Source organism: Tauraco erythrolophus, chromosome 1 (genome assembly GCF_009769465.1).
Source record: "Tauraco erythrolophus isolate bTauEry1 chromosome 1, bTauEry1.pri, whole genome shotgun sequence".
Classification (NCBI taxonomy): domain Eukaryota; kingdom Metazoa; phylum Chordata; class Aves; order Musophagiformes; family Musophagidae; genus Tauraco; species Tauraco erythrolophus.
This window is the reverse complement of record NC_141465.1, coordinates 77,752,477-77,778,669: the sequence shown is the minus strand read 5'-3', so window position 1 is coordinate 77,778,669 and position 26,193 is coordinate 77,752,477. Positions and strand designations below refer to the sequence as shown.

The 26,193-nt window shown below is 39.0% G+C and overlaps 1 protein-coding gene across 1 annotated transcript in view; it reads right to left on the bottom strand.

Annotated features, from left to right (window-relative positions):
- DZIP1 (DAZ interacting zinc finger protein 1) overlaps positions 1–25,895 on the bottom strand; it is a 36,392-nt gene extending 10,497 nt beyond the window's left edge. Inside the window, exons 1-11 of the mRNA XM_086615953.1 lie at positions 25,869–25,895; positions 24,145–25,107; positions 20,575–20,659; positions 18,910–19,034; positions 15,652–15,813; positions 14,770–14,907; positions 13,553–13,615; positions 12,182–12,322; positions 8,995–9,043; positions 7,600–7,656; positions 409–468 (exon numbers count right to left, since the gene is read on the bottom strand). Of these exons, the coding sequence (XP_086472079.1) occupies positions 409–468; positions 7,600–7,656; positions 8,995–9,043; positions 12,182–12,322; positions 13,553–13,615; positions 14,770–14,907; positions 15,652–15,813; positions 18,910–19,034; positions 20,575–20,659; positions 24,145–25,107; positions 25,869–25,895 (1,870 nt within the window). The remainder of the gene's footprint in view (positions 1–408; positions 469–7,599; positions 7,657–8,994; positions 9,044–12,181; positions 12,323–13,552; positions 13,616–14,769; positions 14,908–15,651; positions 15,814–18,909; positions 19,035–20,574; positions 20,660–24,144; positions 25,108–25,868) is intronic.
- Between the last annotated feature and the right edge of the window lie 298 nt (positions 25,896–26,193).

The window sequence follows — 26,193 nt, the reverse complement described above, 5'->3', positions numbered from 1 at the left end:
CACCATCAACCTCCTCCTTCTGTCTCAACTCTTTATCCTCTTAAGCAGAGTTTGAAAAAGAAGTGAGCACACATTGCAATAGCGTCAACACCCAGAATTTCCTAGTAAGGGGGTATTCTCCATCAAGTATTTTTGCTCTGCTTAGCCCAAGTGCCTTTAGACATACAGAATATGCTTGCTTTAAAGAGTTGGCCAGATTTTCATAAAAACATTGAACTTGGATAAGGAAATGATAGTATGTACAAGCACTGTTAGCAAACAGAAGACTGACACAAACAAGAAATGTTCCCACCCAAATCACATAAGCATACTGAAATATAATGAAAAATACTGTAGGTATCAAATAATATTTACTTTTTATATTCAAGAAACACATGCCACTATATTTTGAGCTGAATCGACCATTACCTTTTTCCTCTTCTGAAAGCTCCTCTATGGGCTCCAGCATATGCACCAAGGGTGCCTGCTCTAATAACGAGGAAGAACAGGAACACCAGACAAACAGGACAGAAGAAGGTCAAGGTCCAGAGTGGGGAAAGTTAGACAAAAAAACCACACTGACGTCAGTTTTCCTGATCGCTGACAACCTGCTTAACAATCACAGACCCAATGCAACGTGACTCTTCACTGCCTTGGTGGTACATTTTTGTAGAAGAGATCCTAACGCAATAGTCACTTCAGGAGTGAATCAGTTACCCAAACATGGGTGTCTAGTGGTATCTCAGATACATCAGAGTTTTAAGCCATCAGCACAGGGCTGGCTGATATGTCACACAACTACAGAAAAACCTGTGCCCTTCTGGAACAGCACCCAGAGGCCAGGTGGGATGTTTTCAGGCATCTACAATGACAAGGCCACCCAGGATTAAGTAAATGAATGAATGGCCATTCATTTCTCATAAGAAGCATTTCAATTTTTAAATTTATGTTAAAATATTGGTTATGTGCAATTCGATACTAAAAGTTTACAAAAGTGAAATGGACAGACATAGAAATGCTCAAAAATATATGGAAAAAACATATTAACTCATTAATTAAGTACTTAGTCCATACGTGCGAGACAAGAAATTATATATATATATGATAATTTCCAATAAAATCAATTTAAAAAAATCTTTAATCACTCCAGTATAGCGAGACTCAGTATTATCTGATGAAAACAGCTTCCTAAACACATTGAAATTATCATTGTATAGGCTGTCAGGTACAATCTGTTTTATATAAATGAAGCCAGAGTATTTACAACTTCATAGACTTCAGATGTAAGAGATGCATGAAAATGCTTACATGTAGATTAATAAAAATTCAGTTTTTAAAAATGTTAATATTCACTTTCCATGAATAAATCTATTTCAATAAAAACTAGAATTTTAGTTTATGCTAGGGTTTATGATAAACACAGAGAAACATGCAAACTATACTTTTAGCATTCAACTACTGGCAGTACCAGAGAAAACAACTTATTGGCCAACATTTTGGGCCACCATGCTTTTGCCCCAGCCTTCACAAGAAACCTTTGGCACTACAAATGGTTGTTACGCTCTATGGGCAGAAGGGGAAGAAGTGACGTTGCAGCAGGGATGCTGCCTGCTCTTCAGCACTTCTCGTACAATTAGGTACAAACCTGGATGCAGTGTGATGGGTAATCAGGGTGAAATGAGCACTTGGAGCTAGCTGACACTTACTGTCGCATCTCCAATATTCGTCATATGAAGGGGACTGAAACTGGTGTTGTAAATACTAGGGAATGGCTGCCGCTCCCTCCATGCTTTCCGTACTTGCAGTTCTATTCAGCCTCTCACCTGCTTTTCCAAGCAAGTTACAAGACTTAAGATTTGCTCCCATATAATTTGGACTAAATAAGAAGTTCTAAAAAAATGCTTCTTACACCATCACAAGACGCTAACAAGATGCAAATGTCACTATGTTTTATGGAAACACTTAAGAGCAAAACTCAGAGACTGACTGACAAATAGGCTTCTAGTCTTTCAGTCTCCAAGACTGTAAAATTTAACAGTGGCCAGAGCGTTCCTGGGCACTAGAACATGATCCTCCACACTATTGCTCCTGCCACACTGTTGACCCTGCACCAACTAACATTCTCCAAAACAATGTTCAGGCGCAGTTTGAGATCATTCCCAAGAGCCTGCAGGGAGGGAAAGACAGAGTCTGAAGCACAGATGAGATATTCGGGGGGGGATTTATTTTAGCTGCATGGGCATTGAGGTCTCCAAGTTTCTTGGCTGGACCTACTAGACAGTTAGCCAGTTGCTGTGTAATTGGATTTAATCTATACTTCTTTTACCTGTACTTTACTCAAATGCAATCTGCTTAAAGGAGTTGACTCATCTCTGCACAAACCCTTGGCAAGTAACTTAACAGGAAAAGCTCAGTCCCCAGAACTCAGACCCGAAAATAGTCTGCTGATCTGGCATAAAGTAACATGCTTCTCTTCCTCAGTATATCAGAAACAGAGGAAGTTAAAATCAGTAAAAGAATAGTTGCAAGAGCAAAACCAAAATGTATTACTTGCTATGTGTAATATTGTTGTTCACTGCATGACGACAGAGATCAAATGCTAAGACACAGGAAAGTGCAACACCTGGAAACACCAACTTCTCCAGTGTCAGTGGGCCTTTTCTTTTTCTTTACTGTACACTTAAGAGATATTTATTAAACAACATGTTGGAACGCCATGTAAGAAAAAGCAGTTTGGTTCACCACTCCTCTGGTTTATAGATAGGTGTAGAGGAGCCCTCTCCTTATGTTTACCAGAGATGTGCCACCTGATCAGACCTTTCAGCTCTTACCTCAGTGCAGATCCTTGAAATCAGCAGCATCTATATATTAGCAAGCTTATTTTTAGGAATCATTTAAATTTGACTACCCAGCTAAACCTGAAATCTGTACAAAGCAGTCTTTGCTAACTTCATATCTAAAGCAATCCTGCTGATGCAGACTGAAATCCTAGCTACTGTGAATTATTGTAACCTTCTCTAGTTCATCTGACCTTTTTGCCCCAAATCTCACCAAGCCACAATCCAATGTTAGCCTTAAATAATCACTACAACTTTTGACTTCAGTAGATCCAGTTACCTTTCTGTCAATTACCAGCCCTAAATATAGTTCAGCTGACCTGAGCGGGTGCTGCTCTACATCAACATCTTCAACATCAGATCTTGTTAGTCAGGCTTTCCTCCTAATCTGAGTGTTGAACCGAGAGAGATTGCTGTCTTCCCTTCTGGACTCACCCCTTGATATATATTACTTGCTCCTAGTCACTTCTCTGTTCCCCATTCCAGATGAACACCCAGTGTCCTTGCCTCACTGGAAATGGATTCCGGGAGGCTGAAGCAAGGCAGGAGTTATGCTGGGCTCCAGCAGATCACCTGCTTTCAACTATCAGAGTACTGGTAGATTACGTCAATCTTGCAGTTCAGATGCAGCCCCAATTACACTCTGTTCATTGAGATAACTTGAACCCTAGCTCTCATCTCCACCTCTTTCTTGGCTATGAAATAAGAGATAAATTTCAGCTTCACACTTAAACGTATTCAGCCAGGCTCCATTGTGGCTACCTTGCTTGACTGATCCTTCTTAACCCAACCATTGCTCTCGTTTGCCAATGGATGTCTGCCTAAGCCGAATCCCAACCCTAACCCAAGCTCACTGAAGCCTGTAAAACCTTGGCTCAGCAAGAACCAGATGTCTCTGGGTGATAGCAGCCATTTGCAGATGCTGCCATAAATCAACTACTTATGCTGGCATGAACCACCTTGACTCCAAACCTAATTCATTTGGTCCTCCCCAACAGTCCCACACCTGTCCCTTACCAAACAGTACCACTGCTAAATCCTATACCTAGCCCACTGGCAAATTCTGAACACATCTTCTCCATATGTCATCAGCCAGCCTCAATCTAAAACCTAACCCCATCTTTATCCTCACAAGCACAGGTCCTGTCAACCTCAGGCTTGAACCTACCTAAATGGCAGCTACCAACACCAGTCCTACTGAAGGCTGCTCGTATTCACATCTCACTGGCCTGAATTCAGCTATATTAATACTAGCCATCATTAAGGCCAGCAACCTTAAGATGACCTCCACAAAGATGTGTGCATCATCCCACATCTTCCAGAATATCTTTTCTACCAGCTAACATGTGAGGAGAGATAGATGAGATAGATCAAAAGCACAAGTTGCCTTCATTTCTTCAGTGGATAATTATATTACTGAAAAATTACGTGCCTGGCACACTTTGACAAATCATTAAATATCAGTTTTAAATAATATTTGAAGACAATTTCTATGTAGGTGGAATAGGAACATATACCTAATAATAATGAAGAAATCAAGCTGTGTATATTTCAAGCATATCATATATTATTTGTCTGTTCTTATCTACTAATTTAAAGAAACCCAATATTCTGACAGTACTATTGGAAAAGCAGTCTTCTGGTCAACATTTAAAGGAGAAATCCCACCTATTTACTCTGAAATATGAAATGCTAAAGTACCTTTAGCTTGAACAGATGTGTTACAATTATCTATAGTGGAGTATCACCTACAACAAGCACTTTGCACTTGCAATATGAAAACCAAGGATGAAACATAAAACTTGTTTGCTGTAAATTGCTGCACTTCTTAAAGATGTAAGCAACGCAAGCCATGGCTATAGTCATTATCTACTCCTTTAATTTATGCTCAGATTTCACATCTGAAGAGCTGCCAGACTTAATCTGTGATACCTGTTAATTTTGACTGTCATCTTTAAATCAATGCATTTCATACATTTTTCTCCTAACTAATCAATAGGAAGCCATATACTGCACATAAGCAGCATAAATACTAATTTAAAATCAATATTCTTAAATATGATAAATTTTTGACACTTACCTGAGGCCTCTAAGTTAGGAGCCTAGTCATCTCAGACTCCTTCTGCAGTCAACGCAGAGACACAGGCAACTTCAGGTCTTAGTTCAGCTGAACCAAACTCTGAAGGTGCCCCTTTTCTCTGTTAACTGTCTAGGAAGACTACTTTGACTAAATTTTCCTCAGATGCTTCAGTTATGTCCTTAATGATTGCTGGGCCTTAGCCCACAGCATGTTTGAAGACAGAGTCATAGGTTTTAATGGACAATCTTTAACTACTGTCTGCAATTCCACCAACTATTATTGACCTAACAAAGATTAAATATTGAACAAGTATTGACATTTCAAGAATAATATAGGAGCCAAAGTCTGAATTTAAAATATGATTTAAAAAAAATCATAATTAATCCACTACCTTTTTGTGAGACTTGAGTAATCTTTGAAGATAAGACTTAAGTTATATCTGCACAAAACCCTACAGCTAGCTCAGAAACTGAGAGAAGAATGGTCAGCCAGGATGGCATTGAAGGCAGACTATTAGCTCTCCCAAGAAGTCAAGAACACGAACACAAAAGCACCAGGCTACCACAGCTATTCCACTACTTTACACCTAAGATACCTCATTTGTAATTTGGGTATCTTTTCATAGCACAGATTTAAGATGTGCAGAACTAATCTTAGGATGCAAAAGCTTCGAAGCAACTTTGAAAAGTGTACTGAAGTTCACATAAGAGAACCTTTTCCAGAATTAATTTTCTTTCAAACAGGAAAAACAGAAAGAAAAGGAAGATATTCCATATGCAGGCAATCATTTGGTAGGAAAACTACAGCTCTTGTGATTTCAGAGATGCTGTGTGCTAAATAAATCTGTGTACAGAAGTTACCAGCAAGCACTTTCCTTTTCATAATGGCACGAGATGCAGCCATGCTGTCTTAATTCAATGTAAGTCAATCCCTTGAGGAGTCGTCAAAATTTTGGGAAAGACACTATAACTTCTGCTAACCTTTATATCCAGAAATTAGGTAGGGTAAGTTTAAAAAAAATCCAGAAGGGAAGAAAAGGAACAGACAGAGAGACCTGCAGAGATAAATAAAATAATCATCAGCAAAGGAGTCTGAAGGAAACACCTTCTTTGAGGTTTCATAATGATACTGAATCTTTTGTATATCAATGGCTGGAACAGCCTTTTCTATCTTGAGAAGTTTCGAAAGGCGTCACAGACTTCCTATTTGGAGCAGCAAGAAATCAGGAAATATCTGAATGAGCTGATGCAAATTGTCAGAGTACAGAAAATACTAATGCTCACAGAACTGCTTTCTTCCTCAGTCCAAATAAAAGTAAATGCACTAAGAAAGCAATGCTTGACAAGCTTGGTGTGTAAGCCCTTAGCAGCAATATTCTTCATAAAACTAGATTCTTAAATTCACAGCATCGCTAAGCTACTTGCTGTGAGATCTCTTAGCTAGAACCAGCACTACTGTATTGGTGCGATGGAGCTGATTTGAATGAAAAATAATTGGATTATTTTAAATACTATTATTAATAATCTATATTTAATATATTATTACTTTTCTGTGCACATCTCATCGATATAGTTTCACTTAAAAAGCTCTTAGCGATGAACATCTATCTTGCATTAGTTAGTAAGAAATCTCTGTATTATTAATTTCATCATATAATAAAAATCTCTTTTCCTTAGTTTGATAATTTTGAAATCAACACTTCAAATTCATCAGTTTTTCATTCCTCATCAAGTCATCTAAAGCTTTTGTTGCATACTACTCCTTCTCCCCATATGGCTTTCCAGAACTTTTTGAATTTGTTGAAAAAGAAAAATTCTGTACATTTTTCTTAGACAAATTCCATTTCCTCTCCCTTGACAGGTTTTAAAACTAACAAAAATAATAATGAAAAAAATCACTATCTAATAATAGTTCAATAACTCAAATAATTTATAAAATTGTTTTAACATTTAAACATTTTGCTTGTTCAAAGTTCATTTTTCCTATTACTTTCCTACTTGAAATGAAAGCAAAGAATTAATTGATCACAAAATACTAGTTCGGTAGCCGTACTCTCCATTACTTTGTATGCTGAGGAAAAAGTAATAACTATTTTCACAAAGCATCAAACAATATAAATGGAGGTTCATTGCCTCCCCCTACTACTAAATAATATGACAATGCCACAAGTTACAATAACTAAATAATGATCTCTGTGTAACTACAGATATACTCTGGAAGAACTATCGGGATGAGATGACTATTTTGACTGTCTTCTGTATTTTTCCTCCTTGACATTTGAAGTCACATGAAAAATACAATTCAAGACTTGAAAACAAACATTTCCACATTTTTATCTATACAAATTTGATTATATGCATATACTTATCTAGTATATGTATATACCAGAAAATAAGCATATTGTCTAGAAGAAAACATAATTTTATTGCCTTGATTAGTTTCATTTACCTTAAATTGCTCCAATACTATACACATGCTAGGAAGTATTCTCAATTATTTTATTTTGTTTTAATTTATTCTTTTCAATAGTGCATCTTTACAATTATTTCATGGGAATTCTCAATGCTAACATACAGTAAAGCAATTCAAATTACATTTTTTCAATATAGCTACTCTTATACCTATGATTTGACAAAGCAACATATTTGAGAAGACAGTGTTAGTTTTGAAAGTACTGGAGTTGGACCTATCAAAAAAACTTACCATGCATCACTGGTAGACTTGGTTTAGATTCTTCAAGACGCTCTACAGTAGTGTTCACTAAAATAGCATAAAAGTAAAAAAAAAGTAAATGTTTTATAGTAAACAATAACAAGCAAATACAGATTTATAAAAGTGGCCACACTTAATCACATTTATAAATTATGCAAATTTTGGCTTTAATGGGGGGGGGGAATAAACAAATAGTTTATAAAGTAAAAACTGGTCCTTCATAACAAAAAAAGCATGTCTCTAAATATGCTTAATATTTTTAATACTTCTAGAACCAGGAAAAGAAACTACTAACTAAATTGTCACTGAACTGGAATGCGTACCTGCACTAGTCAAATCATCTCTTTGGTCATGTCTGTATGCTGTCTTTGTGTCCCAGGGAAGAAGCCTTGGCTCAAAGCTACTTAGTCAAGTCTAGCCTGATAAGACACTTGTATTCCTGGAAGTGGACCTGCTGCATCCAAACTTCGTATCAATTAGCGCAAGCCCTATCTATTTCATGTACAGAATGTAGCTTTGGAGTGAATTATCACATCAATTCTACATTCTTCAGATCAGCTTGGGGCCTAGGCGCAAATCCACTTGTGTGCCATGGTCTTATACTGGTCTGTGCTTCAGTGTGGCTGAATATGACCAGCTCCAGTTAGGAAGCCATACACCCATACTGTTACTATGCTCTCCTCTGACGAACCTACTCCCTGCTGTTAGATTTAGTTCAAGCCAATGTCCTGCTAATAAAGCAAGACAGCTTCCAAACTGGGATTAGAATTAATCCAACTGTCATCATCTATAGCAATAAATCTATTACAACTCACTGCAACTGCAGCATCAACTATATGGGTGTTTGTGGTGCAGGACTACCTCCTAAAACACTATTATCAGGTTTTGCTATTTGTAATGGACTTCGGATGTTAAAGCACTGCACAGACAAAAATACCAGTTCTTAAAATTCTTTGAACATCTGTATCTTAACTGACAAATCAATCAATTTTGTCTACTCTTACAGTATTTTCCCTTCTGTGAGTTCTGCAGGCTAAGAACAGTCAAGCATGAACACACAATTAAAATTATACTCCATAAAGCAAAGCCAAAAGTTGTTTACATAATATGAAATAGAATTGCTATATTTTAACACCTCTTCACTACTCAAGCAATCGACTTTGTACATTAGAAGTCCTTACAGGAGTAGAATATGAACTTTGAAAATCATGGTATGGAAACAGTTCGGTACTCTGAGAGACACAAATAAATTGCCAGTACTGATTTGATTTCAATATTTATTTAGTAAAGTCGATGTCTATATTTTTAAATGAATTGTAACATCTGTTTCAGCCAAGCTGCTGAAATCAGAAACAAAATCTGTTTTTTCTTACAGTTTGTACTTACCATCATATGGCTTAATGCTTGCGACTGATCTTGTGGACAATTCTTTTATCTAAAAGAGAAAAGACAGATACATGAATAGTTACAAATGTAAACGATCAATATCTAGAAATGAACATTTAGTACAAAACACCTAGTTCCAGCACTATTCTTTAACAGAAATTATTGTTTAGGATTTGTTGAGAAAAATACTACTTTTGTGGAACTCTATTCTACTGCCTAATGCATATTTCGTTCATGCTTAATGAATGTTGAAGACTTATTTCTGTTTGTCGTCTTATGTGAACTCCTGCTTTGTACACTCTATTATTACAGGCTCTAAAGTTTGAGAGTGGGCTTCTGGGCCACTTCAGCACGTACAGTTTCAATACTTTCTGCTTCAGCAACTCATGTTCAATTTTCCAAGTCAGGGAAGTGCTTATTTATGCATTGATTTTAAATATAAGAACAGTTCTCTTGTCTGCTCTGCAGTTTGTTTATTTGACACCCAAGACATGCACCAAACAAAACTGAGAGTGTAGAGGAAACAAGCTGGCTGTAATTTAATCTAAAGAAAACAGGAAACTTGTGAATCTTGTATCATTACAACAATGTTCTGCACTCCAGTTCCCAAAACAGAAGCTAAACCCAAACCATATAGACACACAGTCAATGTCACTAGAGCTGGCACAAGATATTGGACTCTAGTCCTACTTCATTTATCCATTTGGATATAGTGCCTCATTTCATTGTCCATTCAGTATGGATTCTACAAAAGTGTTAGCTACTTCTCAAACCCTTCCAGTTTCCAGGCATTGAGAATGTAGATCTTCACAGTCGTATTTCACAAACACCAAACTCAGATCCCTCTGAACATGTTTTACACCTGTGGTCATACCATTTTGTTTTAGAAGGTCACTTTACTGCACATTATTTGCCTAGGATTAAGTCCTCTATTGCTCCAGCTACCAAATTCGTTACACTGGAGATGTAAAAGCTATTATTTGTCTTTCCAATTCTTTAAGCACTTAAATCACAGAATCATAGAATCGTCTGGTTGGAAGAGACCTTCAAGATCATCGAGTCCAACCATTCACCCTGCACTGTCAGGGTCCCTAAACCATATTGCGCAACACCAAATCTACACGGTTTTTAAACACCTCCAGGGATGAGGACTCCACCACCTCCCCGGGCAGCCTGTTCCAGTAAGTATAGGTTTAACATTAATCTCAAGAAAAATGTTCAAAAATCAGATGTTGATTTGTAAAGAATGCACCATCCAATAGAGGAATAGGTTGTAAGGACCGCACAATCATGCTACAGTCTAAAGTCCAGTTCACCCAGATCTTCCCTCACCAATCACCTCAAAAAAGCTATTGTTATCTTTGAACAAAAGCATATTTTTTTAAGAAAAAACAATTCATTTTCAAACAAAAAAAAAATCATCAAATCATACACTATCTCAAGTTGGAAGGGATTCATAAGCATTGAGTCCAACTCCTTGCTCCTCGCAGGACTACCTAAAACTAAACCGTACGACTGAGAGTGTCATCTAAATGCTCCTTGAACTCTGTCAGGCTTGACCATTTTCCTGGGGAGCCTGTTCCAGGCACCGACCACCCTCTCAGTGAAGAACCTTTTCCTAATGTCCAATCTGAACTTCCCCAGATGCAGCTTCATTCCATTTCCTTGTGTCCTGTTGCTGGTCACCAGAGAGAGATCAGCACTTCTCCCTCCACCGCTCTCCTTGAGGAAGTTGCAGCCTGCAATGAGGTCACCCATCAGCCTTCTCCAAGCTGAACAAACCAACTCACCTCAGCAGCTCCTCCTAAGTCTTGCCTTCAAGATCATTCACCATCTTCACCCTCCTCTGGACACACTCTAATAGTTCGATCATAGAATCATAGAACGGTGTGAGTTGGAAGGGACTGTAAAGATCATCTAGTTCCAACCCCCCTGCCATGGGCAGGGAAACCCTGCACTACACCAGGTTGCCCAAAGCCTCATCCAACCTGGCCTTGAACACTTCCAGGGATGGGGCATCCTTTGGGCAACCTCTTCCAGTGCTTCATCACCCTCAGAGTGAAGAATTTCTTCCTTATATCTAATCTAAATCTCCCCTCTTTCAGTTTAAAGCCATTGCTGCTTGTCCTATCACTACACGCCCTTGTAAAAAGTCCCTCTCCAGCTTTCCTGAAGGCCCCCTTTTAAGTACTGGAAGGCTGCTACAAGATGTTCCCAGAGCCTTCTCTTCTCCAGGCTGAACAGCACCAACTCTCTCAGCCTACATAGGAGAGGTGCTCCAGCCCTTGGATCATTTTTGCGGCCCTCCTCTGGACTCTCTCCATGTCCTTCTTATGTTGGAGACCCCAGAGCTGAACGCAGTACTGCAGGTGGGGTCTCACAAGAGAAGAGTAGAGGGGCAGAATCACCTCCCTCGACGTCTTCCTTGATGTCCCTCTTGTACTGAGGCGCTCAAAACTGCACACAGTACTCAAGGTGGGGCTGCACCAGTGCAGTGTAGAGTGGGACAATCAGCTCCCTGGGCCGGCTAGCTATGCTGTCTCCAGGACATGGTTGGCCCTTTTGGCTGCCAGGGCACACTACTGACTGATATTCAACTTGCCATCAACCCAAACCCCCAGATCTCTTTCCATGGGGCTGCCCTCTAGCCTCTCATCGCCCAATCTGTATGTATAACCAGGATTATCCTATCGCAGGTGAAGAATCCGGCAGTTACTCTTGTTAAATTTCATGTGGTAATAATTTAATTAATTTAATAAATTATTCCCACAGTGATAAATATGATACTTTATTTTCAGTGTGAGAAGTCATGTATTTTCAGATTTCAAACACTAGATTTCATTACAATTATTTTGTGGCAGACTAAATCCTGTTCACCATCAGAAATTTTTCGTCTCTAGAGATCTTTGGTGACTGTGACCTAGTAATCTTTTAACTTTGTGTTGAACTTATTAAAAACATTTAGTTTATTAATATTTTCCTTCTAAATTGTGTTTTAATTCCTAGTTTACATTCCTGTGTCTCTTTTCCAGATCTATTCTTATTTATCAACTTTATTTCCAAAGTGTATCCAAAATACTACAGCAATACTACTACAAAATTATGCAACCAGAGAGACCAAATGCTGGTAAAATGCTTCCCTATGTCCTATGCTCTCTGAAACATATGAGTGCTTCACAAAACAAACCTGCTTCTTCTGAATAATAATCAGATCATTCTGCTCTTGAAGCCTCTGCCCCAATTCGTCTATCCTCCTCTTGTAAAAGGTGTTATTTTTATTCAGGTCTTCTCTCACTGATGATTTAAGCTTCTCAATCTGTGACAGTAGCTAGAAAGAAATCAGAAGAAAAGTAACTTCATATTAATATATAAAATATTTTAATGCTATCAAATTTAAACAATCAAGCATCATTCTTAAATATTTTTAACACTTCTTTTTCAGCAAAACTATTAATGTCTCTTGTGATTTCACTGGGACTCACATATATTATGAGATAGTTGTCTGGATCACTTTTTAATTACACAAGGAAGACTACCTAAATCTCAATACAAAGAAAGGGACATACAAACACATTGCTGAGATTGCCTAAAAATAAGAAAGGAAAAAGCATACAACTCTATAAAAATGTTTTGGTTATAAATAGTGTCAAATAAAATTTTACGGTGATCAGGTGTGAATTTGCATGATAAACCTAATATATTAGCTCTGAATATAGAAGAAAGGGAATAATATTTTAGGTGCGGCATCCCAAAAATAATACTTACATTACTCCTCCCTTATTCTATTCGTGCATTGTATGTGGGTGTATCATTAACTACATCCTTTTTTGGGAATGTTCCATGGTTCCTCCCCACTGCTTTCTTGCCAGAGGAGGAGAAGCATTGGTCAGACCACTATGATCTGCTCAGTTCTTACATGGTCACGCAGATGAAAGGAAAATGAAAGGAAAAGAAGCAAGAGAAACAAAGCAGGACAGAGATTAAAAAGAAATGCAGACATAAAAGAAATCTGAGGCATAAAGCTTTGTATAGTAAAATATATAAACTGATGCAAAATAAAATGCCATGGTGTTTTTCCTGGAAAAGCTGAACAGATTCTGCATCAGAAAGCTACAACAGAAAAAGCAGCAGAGAAGTGATAGAAAATAGAAAAAAAGACTGAGACATATGCCGTAGGTCCATGGTAGCAGAAGGTACAGGGTAGATGAAAGCTACGTGTTGGCAAGTTATATCTCAACTATCCAGCATATCCACATAACAGAGAAAACACTGTATAATACAGTGGTCACAGAATTAGTTGTAAGCTCTTCAAAAGAAAGATAGAGTTTCAGGTGTCTGTCAGATTCTTAAATGATAAATTCCATTTCAACCCTGGCCTTAACTGAAAAGCCAAGATCCTAGCATAACAGAAATACAGAGATAACAAATACATCTAAGAGGACACACTGCCATAAACTCTTGAGATCTAGGCTTTCTAGTCCAACAGATGTATTACAGCATATCAAGAAAATAAGAAAAAAGTCTCCTTTTAGTTTAAGTGGTTTGCTGTGCTGCTTACCAGGGACTTTTCTGTCTCATGGTCATGGCGAAGGGCTTGTATTCGAGACATCCACTTGCTTTCCTGCACAGAGGAAATCAGTATTTCTTCTCGTTAATAACACATTACCATTTAGTTAGGTATATGCACCTTTATTTTTCTAAATAAGGCATAAATACGGAAAAGATTATTGATGGTATGAAACTTGAGTAACTCCGTATTTACGACCTAGAACAGTCATCAGCATGTTTTATACATCTGAGTGTGGTTTTCTTACCAATCACTACAGAAACTACGTATTTGCTCCTTGATTTGTATATATAGTGACTGTGAGTGAGACATACACAAATACTTTGATAATTTCTGTGTATTAACGAATAAGAATAGTAAAAGCAGAGTTTTCTTCCCCAAAATAATGTAATTTCAAGCATTCATTAATAAACAAGTTTTAGAGTGAAACGAATTCTCTTTGATTAAATTAAAAACATGACGTAAAACTCACTAAGTTTTCCCTATCTTTGAGCAGAAGTGACCAAACTTCTGGATGATACCAGCAGTATACAAAGACCTTTACATCCCAAGAACCATGAAATGTATAATGTGTGTCTCAAAGTGTCAAAAAAAAAGTAGGAACAACCTGGACATGCAGATGAGTCTCAGAGCAATGCAATTACCTTGGTCTCAGTGGCCATTCCTAGCTCAATCTTTCCTAAAGGTGGGACTTGTCCAACAGTTTTGCACTAGCACCAGCATCTGTGCTGGTCAGATATAGTTGTGGTACAGAAGTTGCACCCTGACAAGCTCAAGTGCTTCATATGGCTCCAAAGCCACAGGTTGATGAATATTCTCAGAAAGTTTCTTAACACTTTTTTCATCTTGGAAAATGGGAAATCCCAGTTTTTCCTTAAGTGGCCTCACAGATTACCAGACATAAAAGGTTTATTAGAGCCTTCTGGAATTGAACCATGAACATATTTGGTAAAATTAGATATATTTAATAATAAAGAACAAGAGAATATAAATAAATAAATAATGCACTTATAAAGAGTAAGGGAAATAATTCCTTGATTTCCATCCTAGAGATTGTACTAAATAGTAGTAAATCTTTAAAAACAGCTATTTTAGACATTGAGTGATGAGAATTTTACCTATGGATCTAAAATCCTACTCAGGGACGTAAAAAAATGAAAAGAACACAAGTACTCTGCCAAAGGCAATACATTAAGTTACAGTGTTACCTGTTTTTCAAGAAGTTGAGCCACATTGTGATAATCCAGAGGACTCTGAGGTTTCTCTTCTGTAAATTCTTGGCTGTCTTTCAGCGTCCCTAAATTGGATTTTTGTTGCATATTGGACTTTTGTAATGCTAACAGTTGCTAAAAGGTGGGGAGGAAAAATTAAGACCTGAATATGTGTACAGATTTTGTTTTATAAAATGTCATTTAATACAAAATTTACTCTAAACCTAACTACACGGAGATTGCATCAGACACTTCTTACATTTCTCATGAGTTCAGCATTTACCGACTTTCATGTAATAATTTTTAATATATACATCTAACATAAATAAGCCTTGCAAATATACACAGGAACTAGCAATTACAAAATAGAAGCTGCTCTTGCCGTGCCATGAGTATTTGTTTTCTAACCCACCTATACTTTTACAATTGTCTTTCTAGCCAAAACTCTGCAAAGTGTTTCCACAGCATGTATTGAAAACACATGCAGTTCTGCTGTCAGGACTATAGTGCAGAGGTTAGTCCCCTCCATGCCAGTTATAAGAATATTAATATAAGGATACCTAACGGACAGCAATAATAACAGTATCTCCTAATTTGTAAGCAGGCAGTCAAAAGCTGAGGATTAAGAAAAAATTGACATAGTCGCTGAAGGCATAATTCATTCATTCAAAACAATGCTATTAAAAAAATGAACTGAAATTATGTTAATAAAGTACCAGTACATACAGATACAACCATGGCTATTATCCAACTATTATTTTTACAGTTTTGTAAAAAGACCTCTAAGATTACTACATCACATTTCAAATATGTGAAGCTCACTACAATCTACTGCAAGGGATTCATGCCTTAAAATGTTGGAAAATCTGAACCACTTACATTTTCTAACGTTGAATTTCTTGAAGATAACTCCTTGAGCTCTTTCATAAACATCTTTTTCACTTTTTCTATTTCATCAGCCAATTTCTCTTTTTCCTCCTCTTTCCATTTATGAAATGATTGTAGAATTTCTTCTTCTTTTGATTTTTGCTGTTCACATTCCTGAAATTATTTTTATAGCATTACTTGTTATTTTTCCACACACAATACTAATTCAAGCACCTAAGCTACGTGTAGGAAGCAGTCACTTTCAATGGGCAACACTATGACACCAAAAAACATGAAAAAACACCAGTTTCTGAAGAATTCTGGGACAGCAAACTATATTTGCTTGCTAGCAAAACAAGCACACTCCAAGAAGTTTTGGTCGTTTGCTATTTTTCCTTGAATAACACATGAATGACCTTTTTTGGTCAAATCAAAGATCCACCTAGTTCAGGATCCTCCTCCTCACAGAGGCTGTTAAGTGTATAGGTGGGAAAGGATCATACCAGGGCAAGCAAACATGCATGTTCTCCTTAATAGTCTCCAAGCTGTCAACTGTTTCCAGCTCAGAGGACTTCCTCAGCTTAATACAGTTTTGTAGATTCCGTAACTTTCAACACATTTCTCCTCATAAACTTTTGCAGTCCTTCCTTGTGGCCGTGTCAGTTTTTAGTAACTGCAACATCATTTTGCCCATGAGCTCCGCAGGTCTACTACAAGTTGCATCAAGAGTCAAGTACTTTTTTTTTTTTTTTTTTTTTAAATCTGGCTCCTGTTGGGTTCATTTGATGGATATTTGATGGATGGTAGGTACTGAACTAGAAAACAGAGTGAATAAATGATATCGATTCACTCTGTGTAACTCACAACTTCACAGACACCAGTATCACACCCTCCATCCCCACTAGGCTCTTGTCTCTTTTTCGGACTGACAACTTTTAGCATGCTCAGTCATTCTAAACACAGACTGATCATCCTTGTAGCTGAAGGGACTGGACCTACACAGAGTATTTAGGCTGTGGCTTGCACAGTGATTTTTCAGAGTAATTTTACTATTTGGTTTTCTTTGCTGGCTCCTACTAACCACTGAGATGACATTTCCCTCGAACTATGTCTCACAACCTTAAGATCTTGCCCTTCAGGAATAACACTCAGCTCAGAACCCATCATTTTGTGGATGAAGTTTGAATTATTTTTTTCCTCATATACATTCACTCCACTTAATCTGTTAAATTACTTTTACCATTCCACTACCTAGTCACTCATTTTTGTATTGCTCTCAGCTTGTTCAAAGTCCTGCATTTCACTGCCCACTTTTTAGGCAACCCCTAGCATTCACTGGATTTGTTCTCCGACTAACTGTAATGAGTAATCATTGTACACTTTTGAATAACAAGATTTTCTGTATCCTTTCACCTCAAAGGGGTAGAAAGGACCACAAATTGAAGCATGACAGTTTTTATCCAAATTCCCTCCACAGGGGAGAGATCTCCTGCTCTTTCAATCAAAAGACAAAAACATAATGACATCTGAATTGACAGTAGATGTCAGTCATGGCAGACAAACTGCAACCAGTCACACTTCAAGCTTCTATCTTCCCTGACATCCCAGAATAACACAGAAGATTTGAAAGCTTCTTGTTGTGTAACACTGCAGGCTGTAGCTTCAGGACATTTCAGGCAGTCCCCCTGTAGTTAGGAGTCTCAGCTAAAACAAGTGACTTCAAAATAGGCCCCTAAGGCACCAAAAAATCTACACTGCACTTATGAATACTCCAAGTTCCATCTCATAAGAAAAACAATGCTTCAGGGGCAGGAGAAATATGTTATAGATGTACCTCTCAAAACTGAGGCACAGAGTGAATGAGTAGAATACCTAGCAGATGTCCACATAGTGCCAAGGCTCATTATTCTGATCTTGCGTGCACACCCAGGTGAAACTCCACACACGCTCTTCATTCAGTCATACAGTTACTTTTGAAAATGGAAAAAAAACAGTAAGTTGAATAGTGCCAGGAGATGGGGAACAGGAGGACTGAAGAAATGAGAGTCTGAAGCTGCATTCAGGAAAAGAAACGCTGCATGCTTTACAGAAGATGAGCTTTTCTTCTGAAAACAAGGACAAAAATATTTATTTTATTTTAATAAATTATAATTATTTTAACGATAGTGATGTTTTGTTGATTCCCTTTAAATAAAAAACATAGTGTTTCTTTCTAAACTTAATGGTTGGTTTTATGTCTGAAGGTCCTCAAACTCCACTAAGAAGTTATGAATACTGGGTGATATATTAAGACAAGGTTCTCACAGGTTATGTTAACAGCCATAAAATCCTGCTTTTGAATGCGATGCAACACCAAGATCGACACCTAAATGAATCATTAGAAGCATCTTGTCTCTTATGCCAAGAATTTGCTCCTTAGTGAATCACAAAGCCTCCTCCTTTAAAAAAATTCAGTTCTCTATTTTGATAGCAAATTATTGGAATGTATTTAGTTAAATGGAAATGAGAATGGTGATATGATCTGAAATTATCATGCTTTTAAAAAAAACAGAAACAGGTAACTTAGAGACTCTTTTTTTATCTTGAGCTAGTAAGCACTACCATAAGACTCAACGTCATCCTAAATAAGGCCTTGCTGTGATTACAAACAGATAATTAGAGCTTTTAAATCATTCTGGTTTAAGGTTTTTTCTTCACACTGCAATAGCTAAGATTACTTTCTGCTTTGGCTCTCTGGTCAACCACATTCTAAGCATTTAAAGACCAACATGTAAGGTCTAGATTGCTTTGTTTCTCCTCAATCTCTCTTCCTTGACTGCTTTACATCTCTGTTAGACAGTAAAGTTCTTCACAGCAAAGAATACATCTTACTCAGTTGATAAAGTCACGTATAAAATCGCAGTCATATATAAGAAACATTTAATCATCACAAAATATCATAATATTAAAAACAGCTTATATTTCACCACAGCAAGGCAATTTTACCTGCTTCAATAACAGGCCACACCTGTCTTAGCACTGGCCAATTCATAAGATAAGTGTTGTCTTAAGTATTCATTTAAAGTATGTCTAAAACAGAAAGTAAGGAGAAAGCAGATGTTCAAAACTATGGGGAGGTGCAGGAAAGACATGCTCCTAATGCCCAAGCACCATTGCTGCCAGGCACATAAGCTGTAGATTCATTTTTGTTCTGTTCCAGTTACAAAATGAGTGAAGACAGTCCAAAGCACTAATTCTTTTGAGAGGTTCATACTATTTAGCACAAATTACCTTAGAAAACCTGTCAATATTAGCCTGTTGTTCAGCCTCTAACTGCGACTTGGTGAGCTGCAACTGCTCCTTCAGTTTATCAATCTCATCCTGCAATTTGTCTGTCTTTATTTTCCTCTTCTGTTCTGTTTGAAAGAAATATAGATTTAAAAAAAGGTTTGTTGTAATTTCTGGAAATGTGATACTTACTGCAAACATGTTTCTATAGGGTTTCAATAACATCTTCATGAAGTGTGACTCTGATAGGCCATTTCCCCTCCCGCTACCACAATGATGATTCTCCAAAGATGTTTTTAAATATGTATGTTCTCTGAACCGCTAACATTATCCTCAAAGACTGAAAACCACTGATATTACTGACAGGTGAAATAGTTTATGAAATATTTACATGAAAAAGTATTATATAATCTAATTTCAACGGAATCTAACCAACACAGGCTCAAAAAAGGATGCATGAAAGATAAAGTGAACCTCAATTATTCAATTCTGTTAGGTTTAATTTGTTCTAAATAACTTTAGAAAGGAGTCCTTTTGGAATACAACTCATTACTTACTTAGAATGAGTCAGAGGGAATGTCACCGTAATAAAACATGTTAAAATATGCAAAATTATAGCAATCTTTACCAAGGATTCACTAGCCTATCATCTGGGAATCTGAGCACAATGCAGAATATAATTTCAGAAATAACTGCATGGAGTATTTCCCTCATACAGCCATTTCAGACTAATTATTGATATGCTAATTAATTCAACTGGTTCTGCAGCATTTTCCACTATCATTTTTTATCAAGTGCAAAGTGCACAAGAGCTTCTTTCCAACATATTAATGCTTCCTCAGACCTCTCTTACTCTTCCTGCTGTTTCATTTGCCTGACAAGCTACAGTTCAGATCTTGCCAGATTCTTTCCACTCTTTCTCCTCCCAAATGCTCTTGTTTCCTAACTCATTTCTAACCACTGCCATTTGTCAATACTTGTTAGTCCTTAGCAATAAATCACAAGCACGTAACCTAACAGGAACGAGAGAATTTAGAGACAAATGAAACAAATTTCGAGAGCAATGTTTTCCAAACTAAACATTTTTCAATGAAGAGAGACAAAAGTATATAAGTTAGTGGTATAGCAACCAAGATTATCATGGATGTGGGCAGTTACATTATTATTGACAGTTTCTTTTTCTCATTATATTTTACAGTCAGTTTAGTTCCAGAGAGCTTGATCCTATTCAAACTGATTTCAGGTGACCTGGCTTATCTCTGTATTGATAGTTCATATGTATTCACAAAATGTATTTGCCTTAGCACTACTTGTTCAGTTTATCCACACCTTCCTAACACACAAGCCTAAGGAACAACTTCAGATGCTCTGAAGTCCGCTACTGACCAAGTATTCAGTGGGAATGCTGGTTTGAAAAGCTACTGTAAATATGGCATACAATCTTTTGTTAATTATCTTCCAGAGACTGAAACACCCACTAGATGTCACCCACTAGATTTTGTCAGCCAGTATTGCCTGCATTCACACAAATTGGTATCTGCCACCTAAAAATGGAACATGAAAATCATTCTTCCCAGTTACATGAAATCATGGACTGCATATCCTCACCATAGTTACACTTTTCTAAATTATTTATCTCATTTTTTTGGATAACATTAAAGTACATACCAAACTGAGCTTCTTCCGGATGACGCCTTTGCATATGACTTTGTAAAAAGGAATAGTTCATAAAAGCCTTTTCACAAAACTGACACTGAAAAAAACAGATAAAAACATTTTAGTTATTATTACTAGCATCTGTTTGGTAAGTATAGCGGTTAAGGTTTTTAAGAGGTTATTACATTTTGCCCAGAAGTCAAAACTAGGTAACTTTAACAAATTCCATTTTGCAAGAATAATGACTAAAATTCTCAGACTGCCCGATTTCTGTAATGTTATTTGTGTTATTTAATGTCTCGCAGTGATGGCCATGAGCAAGAATCCCATTGTGCTAGGCACTGTACAAACTCTGAACAAAAAAGACTGTGACCAAGCAAGTTCAAATTCAGATATGAACCACACATAAAAGATGAACATAGCGAGGTAGAAAAGTATAAGGAAAAAGTAAGACAACACTATTCATCAAAATACACACTGACTCCAGCCAATTAGCAGCTCAGGTATTCTTAAGATTTGTATCACAGCAAAGGAGAGCACCATACAGTTGGAAAAAACAATAAAGATGGGTTTGAGTAGCCATAAGTGACTTGTAAGGTGACAAGACTAGAAGGACCATAGATATGTAAAAAGGTCAGATGTTTCAACCAAAATAAGGTAACAGTACACAATTTTGCAAGAAAAGGTATATACATTAATATGCTACCTAGCGTCCTTCTGAAGTGTAAAGCTGTTTCAATTACTGTTCCCGTAATTTACTTATTCTTCTTTAATTTGAACTTTAAGTCATATTTTGAGATCATATTTTAAGATATTTAAGATTTATTTTAAATTTGGATCCTATCCATTTTAAAAGATTTTTTGTGTTCACTTGCAAAGTACATTCCACTAATGTTCAGAATATTATAACCAGATGGGTTCTGTCACAAGGACAGAATCTACATCTACAGATCTTGCAACATAGTGGTAAGACTGCCACTAATTGCTTTAGGTAGGGTTACTCCTTACCTCCTTTTCATATTTCTTTTTTTTTCTTTCAAATAAATACATTTTAACAAACCACAAATACTCAGCTGAGTCCTCTATCCTCACCAGTGTGACATGACTGTAAGAGACTGACGTAACAGACTTGAGATCTTATCACCATAATGAAATTCCCGGATTTCATCTAATATTTAGAATACTGCCACTGATAGTCAGGTATCCTATTAAATATAAATATCATTCAGCAAACACTAAAGCCATGAATTATTAAGACAAATTTTGTTGGACAAACGCAAAAAAGCACTAACAAAAAAAAAACAAGCAAAGCATTGCTACCAACCTAGAGGGAGCTTACAGTGTAACAGATTGCACATGATTTATGGAATGAAATTGGCTGTGAAATGATGTTATCCATTCAAGCGCAAACTTCACGTCAGTTTGACTTGCTGGTAGTGAAAGAAAGTTCCTACTGCAGGAGACAGCATTAACACGAGGAATATTTAGGTTTTGAATTGTGTAACATTATTCTTGCAACTACTTTTCACAGTGTTAGGCATAAAGTGCACATCGTGTGGCATGAGAATAAAAGATTTCCAAACAAAGTATCAAAAAACTGAAAAAGTATTATTTAAAATTAAATTTGTACTACTCAGATGAAGGTATTGACTAATGAGTCTCAAATTTATGACTTGCAGGTACCAGTCCCATTTTATAATATTTCATGGTTGAACTTACATTGGTGGTGGATTAAAGACATTAAATCTGAATTCCAAACCATGGTTATTAGATCTAAAGTGTGGCTCCACTAAAAAAGGCCAAGACTTTGAGGGGATTAAATCTGAATTACTCTCCCAGAAGCGCTAGCAAAACTCCCATTATCTGGCACTGCAGATCAGCCAAGATCATGGCACAGATAAACAATACAATTCTTTTTCACTGATCACACTGCTGCCCTGCATTTACAAACCCTAGGAAGAGTTTACTTTATCTCTGGCATTCAAACTCAGCATCCTGATAATACGCAGAAACTGTTCAACGTCACTCCCTGAACTGACTTTTCCCATGTGAACCTGAATAACTTCCAGAGACAAGAATTTACTAACAAAGAGGAAAAAAGCAGGGAGGGGAGACGTTTACTTTATACGAAATTAAATTAAAAATGGGAAATAGTGTTTCGTCTCTGCTTTATTGTAAATGCCACTGAACAGAAGATTAGTGATGAGCCAAGTTGGCTACCATGTTTTTCAGCTTCCACTGAGACAGTTGTATTCTATAAATTCTTCAGGAAAACTTGGTAATATTTAGCTGGCAATCACAGTATGAGAACTACTTAAGCCCACACATAAAATGATGCAGGCAATCAGTTTTCTTTTGCAACACAGGACAGACAAACTGCTCTGTCTGTTTCATAAAGGATAAAGGCTTTTTAAAATGATACCACTCAGCAGCTTGCTCTTAAGACTAACACTCGAATGCACTGAGACAAGGTTACAATGAAGTCTACCATACATATAGCTCTACTCCTGGGGCATAAAGTATCTTTTCCCTTACAGAAACACTTGAGTCAACTTAGCTGATGTCTTAAAAATTAAACTTTGCCAGCTTGCTGAAACTGGTATTATACTGTGGGATAAGACTGTACATACTGTATGAAAACTTGTATTAATTCTGTACTGCAATTGTTCCATGATTAAGGAGAATTTCAACAACCAGAATTTTAAACACACGCACAAAAAAAGAAGACTATGACTTTAAACATATAGACACAAAGAACTAGCCTGAAGTCATGTTAAGTTTGTGTCCAGTGTACTCTTTAGACTTCAGACTACATTTGAAGCTGCATCTGCATTCCTGAAACCTGCTGAAAAATGCTGAAGCTGAAAAGTCTTTAAATCAAACTATTACACCTAGAACACAAAAATCCCTCCCAAAAAAAAGAGTGCCATGACACAGAGAGTCAGAAAAGCAAGGTACTAAGGCTCTTAGAAGACTGTTAAGGAACAGATTGTTGTGCAGTGTTGTTGAGGGATGAGCTACCTCACTGAGACTCTTTACCATCATGCCTGAGTCACTTCTGAGTCACACACACACACAAGTAGAAACTTTGTGCCTGGACAATGTTACTGGAGGAAAGGGACAACCCGCAGACGGGTAGGCTACTGCCTAGTATCTGTTCTGATGTACCTGCCCTGTGTGTTTTCTGACCATGTAACTGATTCGTAAGGAAAGACAGCAACAGCAAGTAGTAACGTGTTTGCCACAGGTTTTGTTTGTGTGTGTATCTGACACTTTGGATGCGTCAGAAGCGAACCAAAGAACATAGAGCACACGTTAGTAAAAAGAGGTCTGTTAAAGATGATGTAGTACTTTCCCAAACATCTGTGGTACCAGACAAACGTCTGTGAAACACTGATGGGAAGTGAAGCACCTGCAAGCGATGCACTCCCTTTCTGCAAGGTCACTGGTCTCTGCAGCTCCAGCCTCTTGCCCAGCAAGTGACTGCACCCCAGCAGAGCAAGACTGCTCCGCCACCCTTCCCCGGCGGGCTCGGAGCCAGCAAAGTGTGGGTGACCGGGCTGCCAGGACCTCCCCTCTCACCTGGTGGTAGCTGGCTCGGGCCTCCAGCATCATCTGCTGGGTGCTGATCATCTTCTTCCTCCGGCGGCACTCCTCCTTGAGCCCCTTGATCTCCTGTGAGCAGTTGGTCACCTCCTTGCCCAGCTGGTCACGCTGGGCCTGAGCGGCTTGCAGGGCCTGCTCCAGGCTGCCGAGCTGGGCGCTGAGGAACTCCTGGGAGTGCAGCAGGTACTCGGTGCAGAGCTGGGCCAGGCGCAGCAGCTTCAGCAGCAGCGGGTCGGCGGGGCCCTGGCAGTGCGGGCAGCGCTCCCGCTCGGCGCTGCAGAAGGTGACGTGCTCCAGGTGCTCCTGCAGGGCCGCCACGTCCCCCTCCCGCGACACCCGGCCCACGTCCACGGCGCTCAGCCGCCGCCAGTCCGGGCCCTCATGGCGGCCCCGGAACTGGAAAGCGGGAAACGGCACCAGCTCCGCGCCGGTCCCGGCTTTCCCCGCAGCCGGTGGGTAGTAGGCGCGCTCCGTGAAGGGCTGCGGGAGAGAGACACGGCTCATCCCGGGCCGGCACACACCCCGCCCCGCCGCCCGCCTTGCCCGGCGCTCACCATCCCCAGGCTCCGTCCCTCGGGCTCCGCTCGGCGCCGGCGTCCTCCGCGTTGCTACGGCAGCCGCAGCCTGCGCGGGCGGGAGGCGGCCGTGAGGAACGGCCGCCCCGCCGCCCGCCGAGCGCCCGCCCTGCCAGCGCCAGCGCCCCCGCCGCGGGGCTGGCGGCGGCCCGGCGGTCGGCCGCCACGCCGCACCCGTGTCCCGCTGCCGGGAATCGGGTCCGCGCTCGGCACAAATCCCGTCCACCTCCCCGTCCCGGTGTCCTCTTTCCCCAGCACCTCCACGTTCCTCGGGCAGCGCCAGGCTAATTAGCCCTCTCCTGCGGGTCCCAGCGCTGCCCCCGCCCTGAACGCCGCGCGCTTGTACCAGTGCATCCTTTTTCGTCTTCACACATCACTCACATCTCCAAATACATCCTCAGCTCCGCTATTACGTGTACGGATCCTTACATCAGCTACACAGCATACACTTTCTCTCTCCGCATCCCCTTCACTTCTATGAAGTCCATACATGGCACCCTATGGACACGTTTCACTGCACTGCATCGACGTGTCTCCCCACCCACCACGTTGCTCCTCATCCGTGCTGCTCCAGACTCACAAACCTTTCTCACTCCACCATGAGGATGTAACACTCCTCTACCTGTGTGCTGTCCTATGCCCTCCTCCAGCCTCAACTACTCGTCTCCCAGATGTGGTGACACCTGTCGCCTCCCTACCATCAGCATAGGGAACATATGCCATTTCTAGGTACATCTGCTTTATGCTGCTCCATCCCCATGTGCCTCAGCTGGTAGCTCCATGCAATCTCTCCAGTGCAACTCCACACTCTTCCAACTCCGGAACACCAACCTCCCATCAGGTGCCTTCAAATACCTTCCTCATCCTAACACATACACCCTTTGCATGCCGCTTTCACATGCCCTCCTCACTCATCATACCTGGTATCACCACACACCAGACCACCTTGTACAACCATATAACCCTACAACCTCGCCTGTTCTGCCCGTGACCATTTTTTAATATTCAGTCCCCTACATTGCCCCTGCCTCATCATCATGATCCACGTTTACACCTACTTAGCTTTTCAGTCCATTCCACATACGCTTCAGTTTCTCATCTTCCTGTTCATTCCTAGATACATACCTCTCCAAGAACATTCACACAATACATATTTGATTATACGCTCCATTCCATAGGTTCCTCTGCATCGTATATCAGACTGGCAGAAATGTTGTTCACAAGGGACCTTTGGTGATCATCTAGTCCAACTTTCTGCTCAACACAGCACTATCATCAACACCTGTTCACATCACCTGTGGCTTTTAAGATGTCCATGTCCTCTCCAGGCAATTTGCTGCATGGCTGTGCTCTCCTCCTGTTGAAAATGTTTTTCCTAACATCTCACCAACCATCTGCTACTACTAAGAAAAAATTGATTCTGACATCTTTGTGATTATCTTCCAAGTAA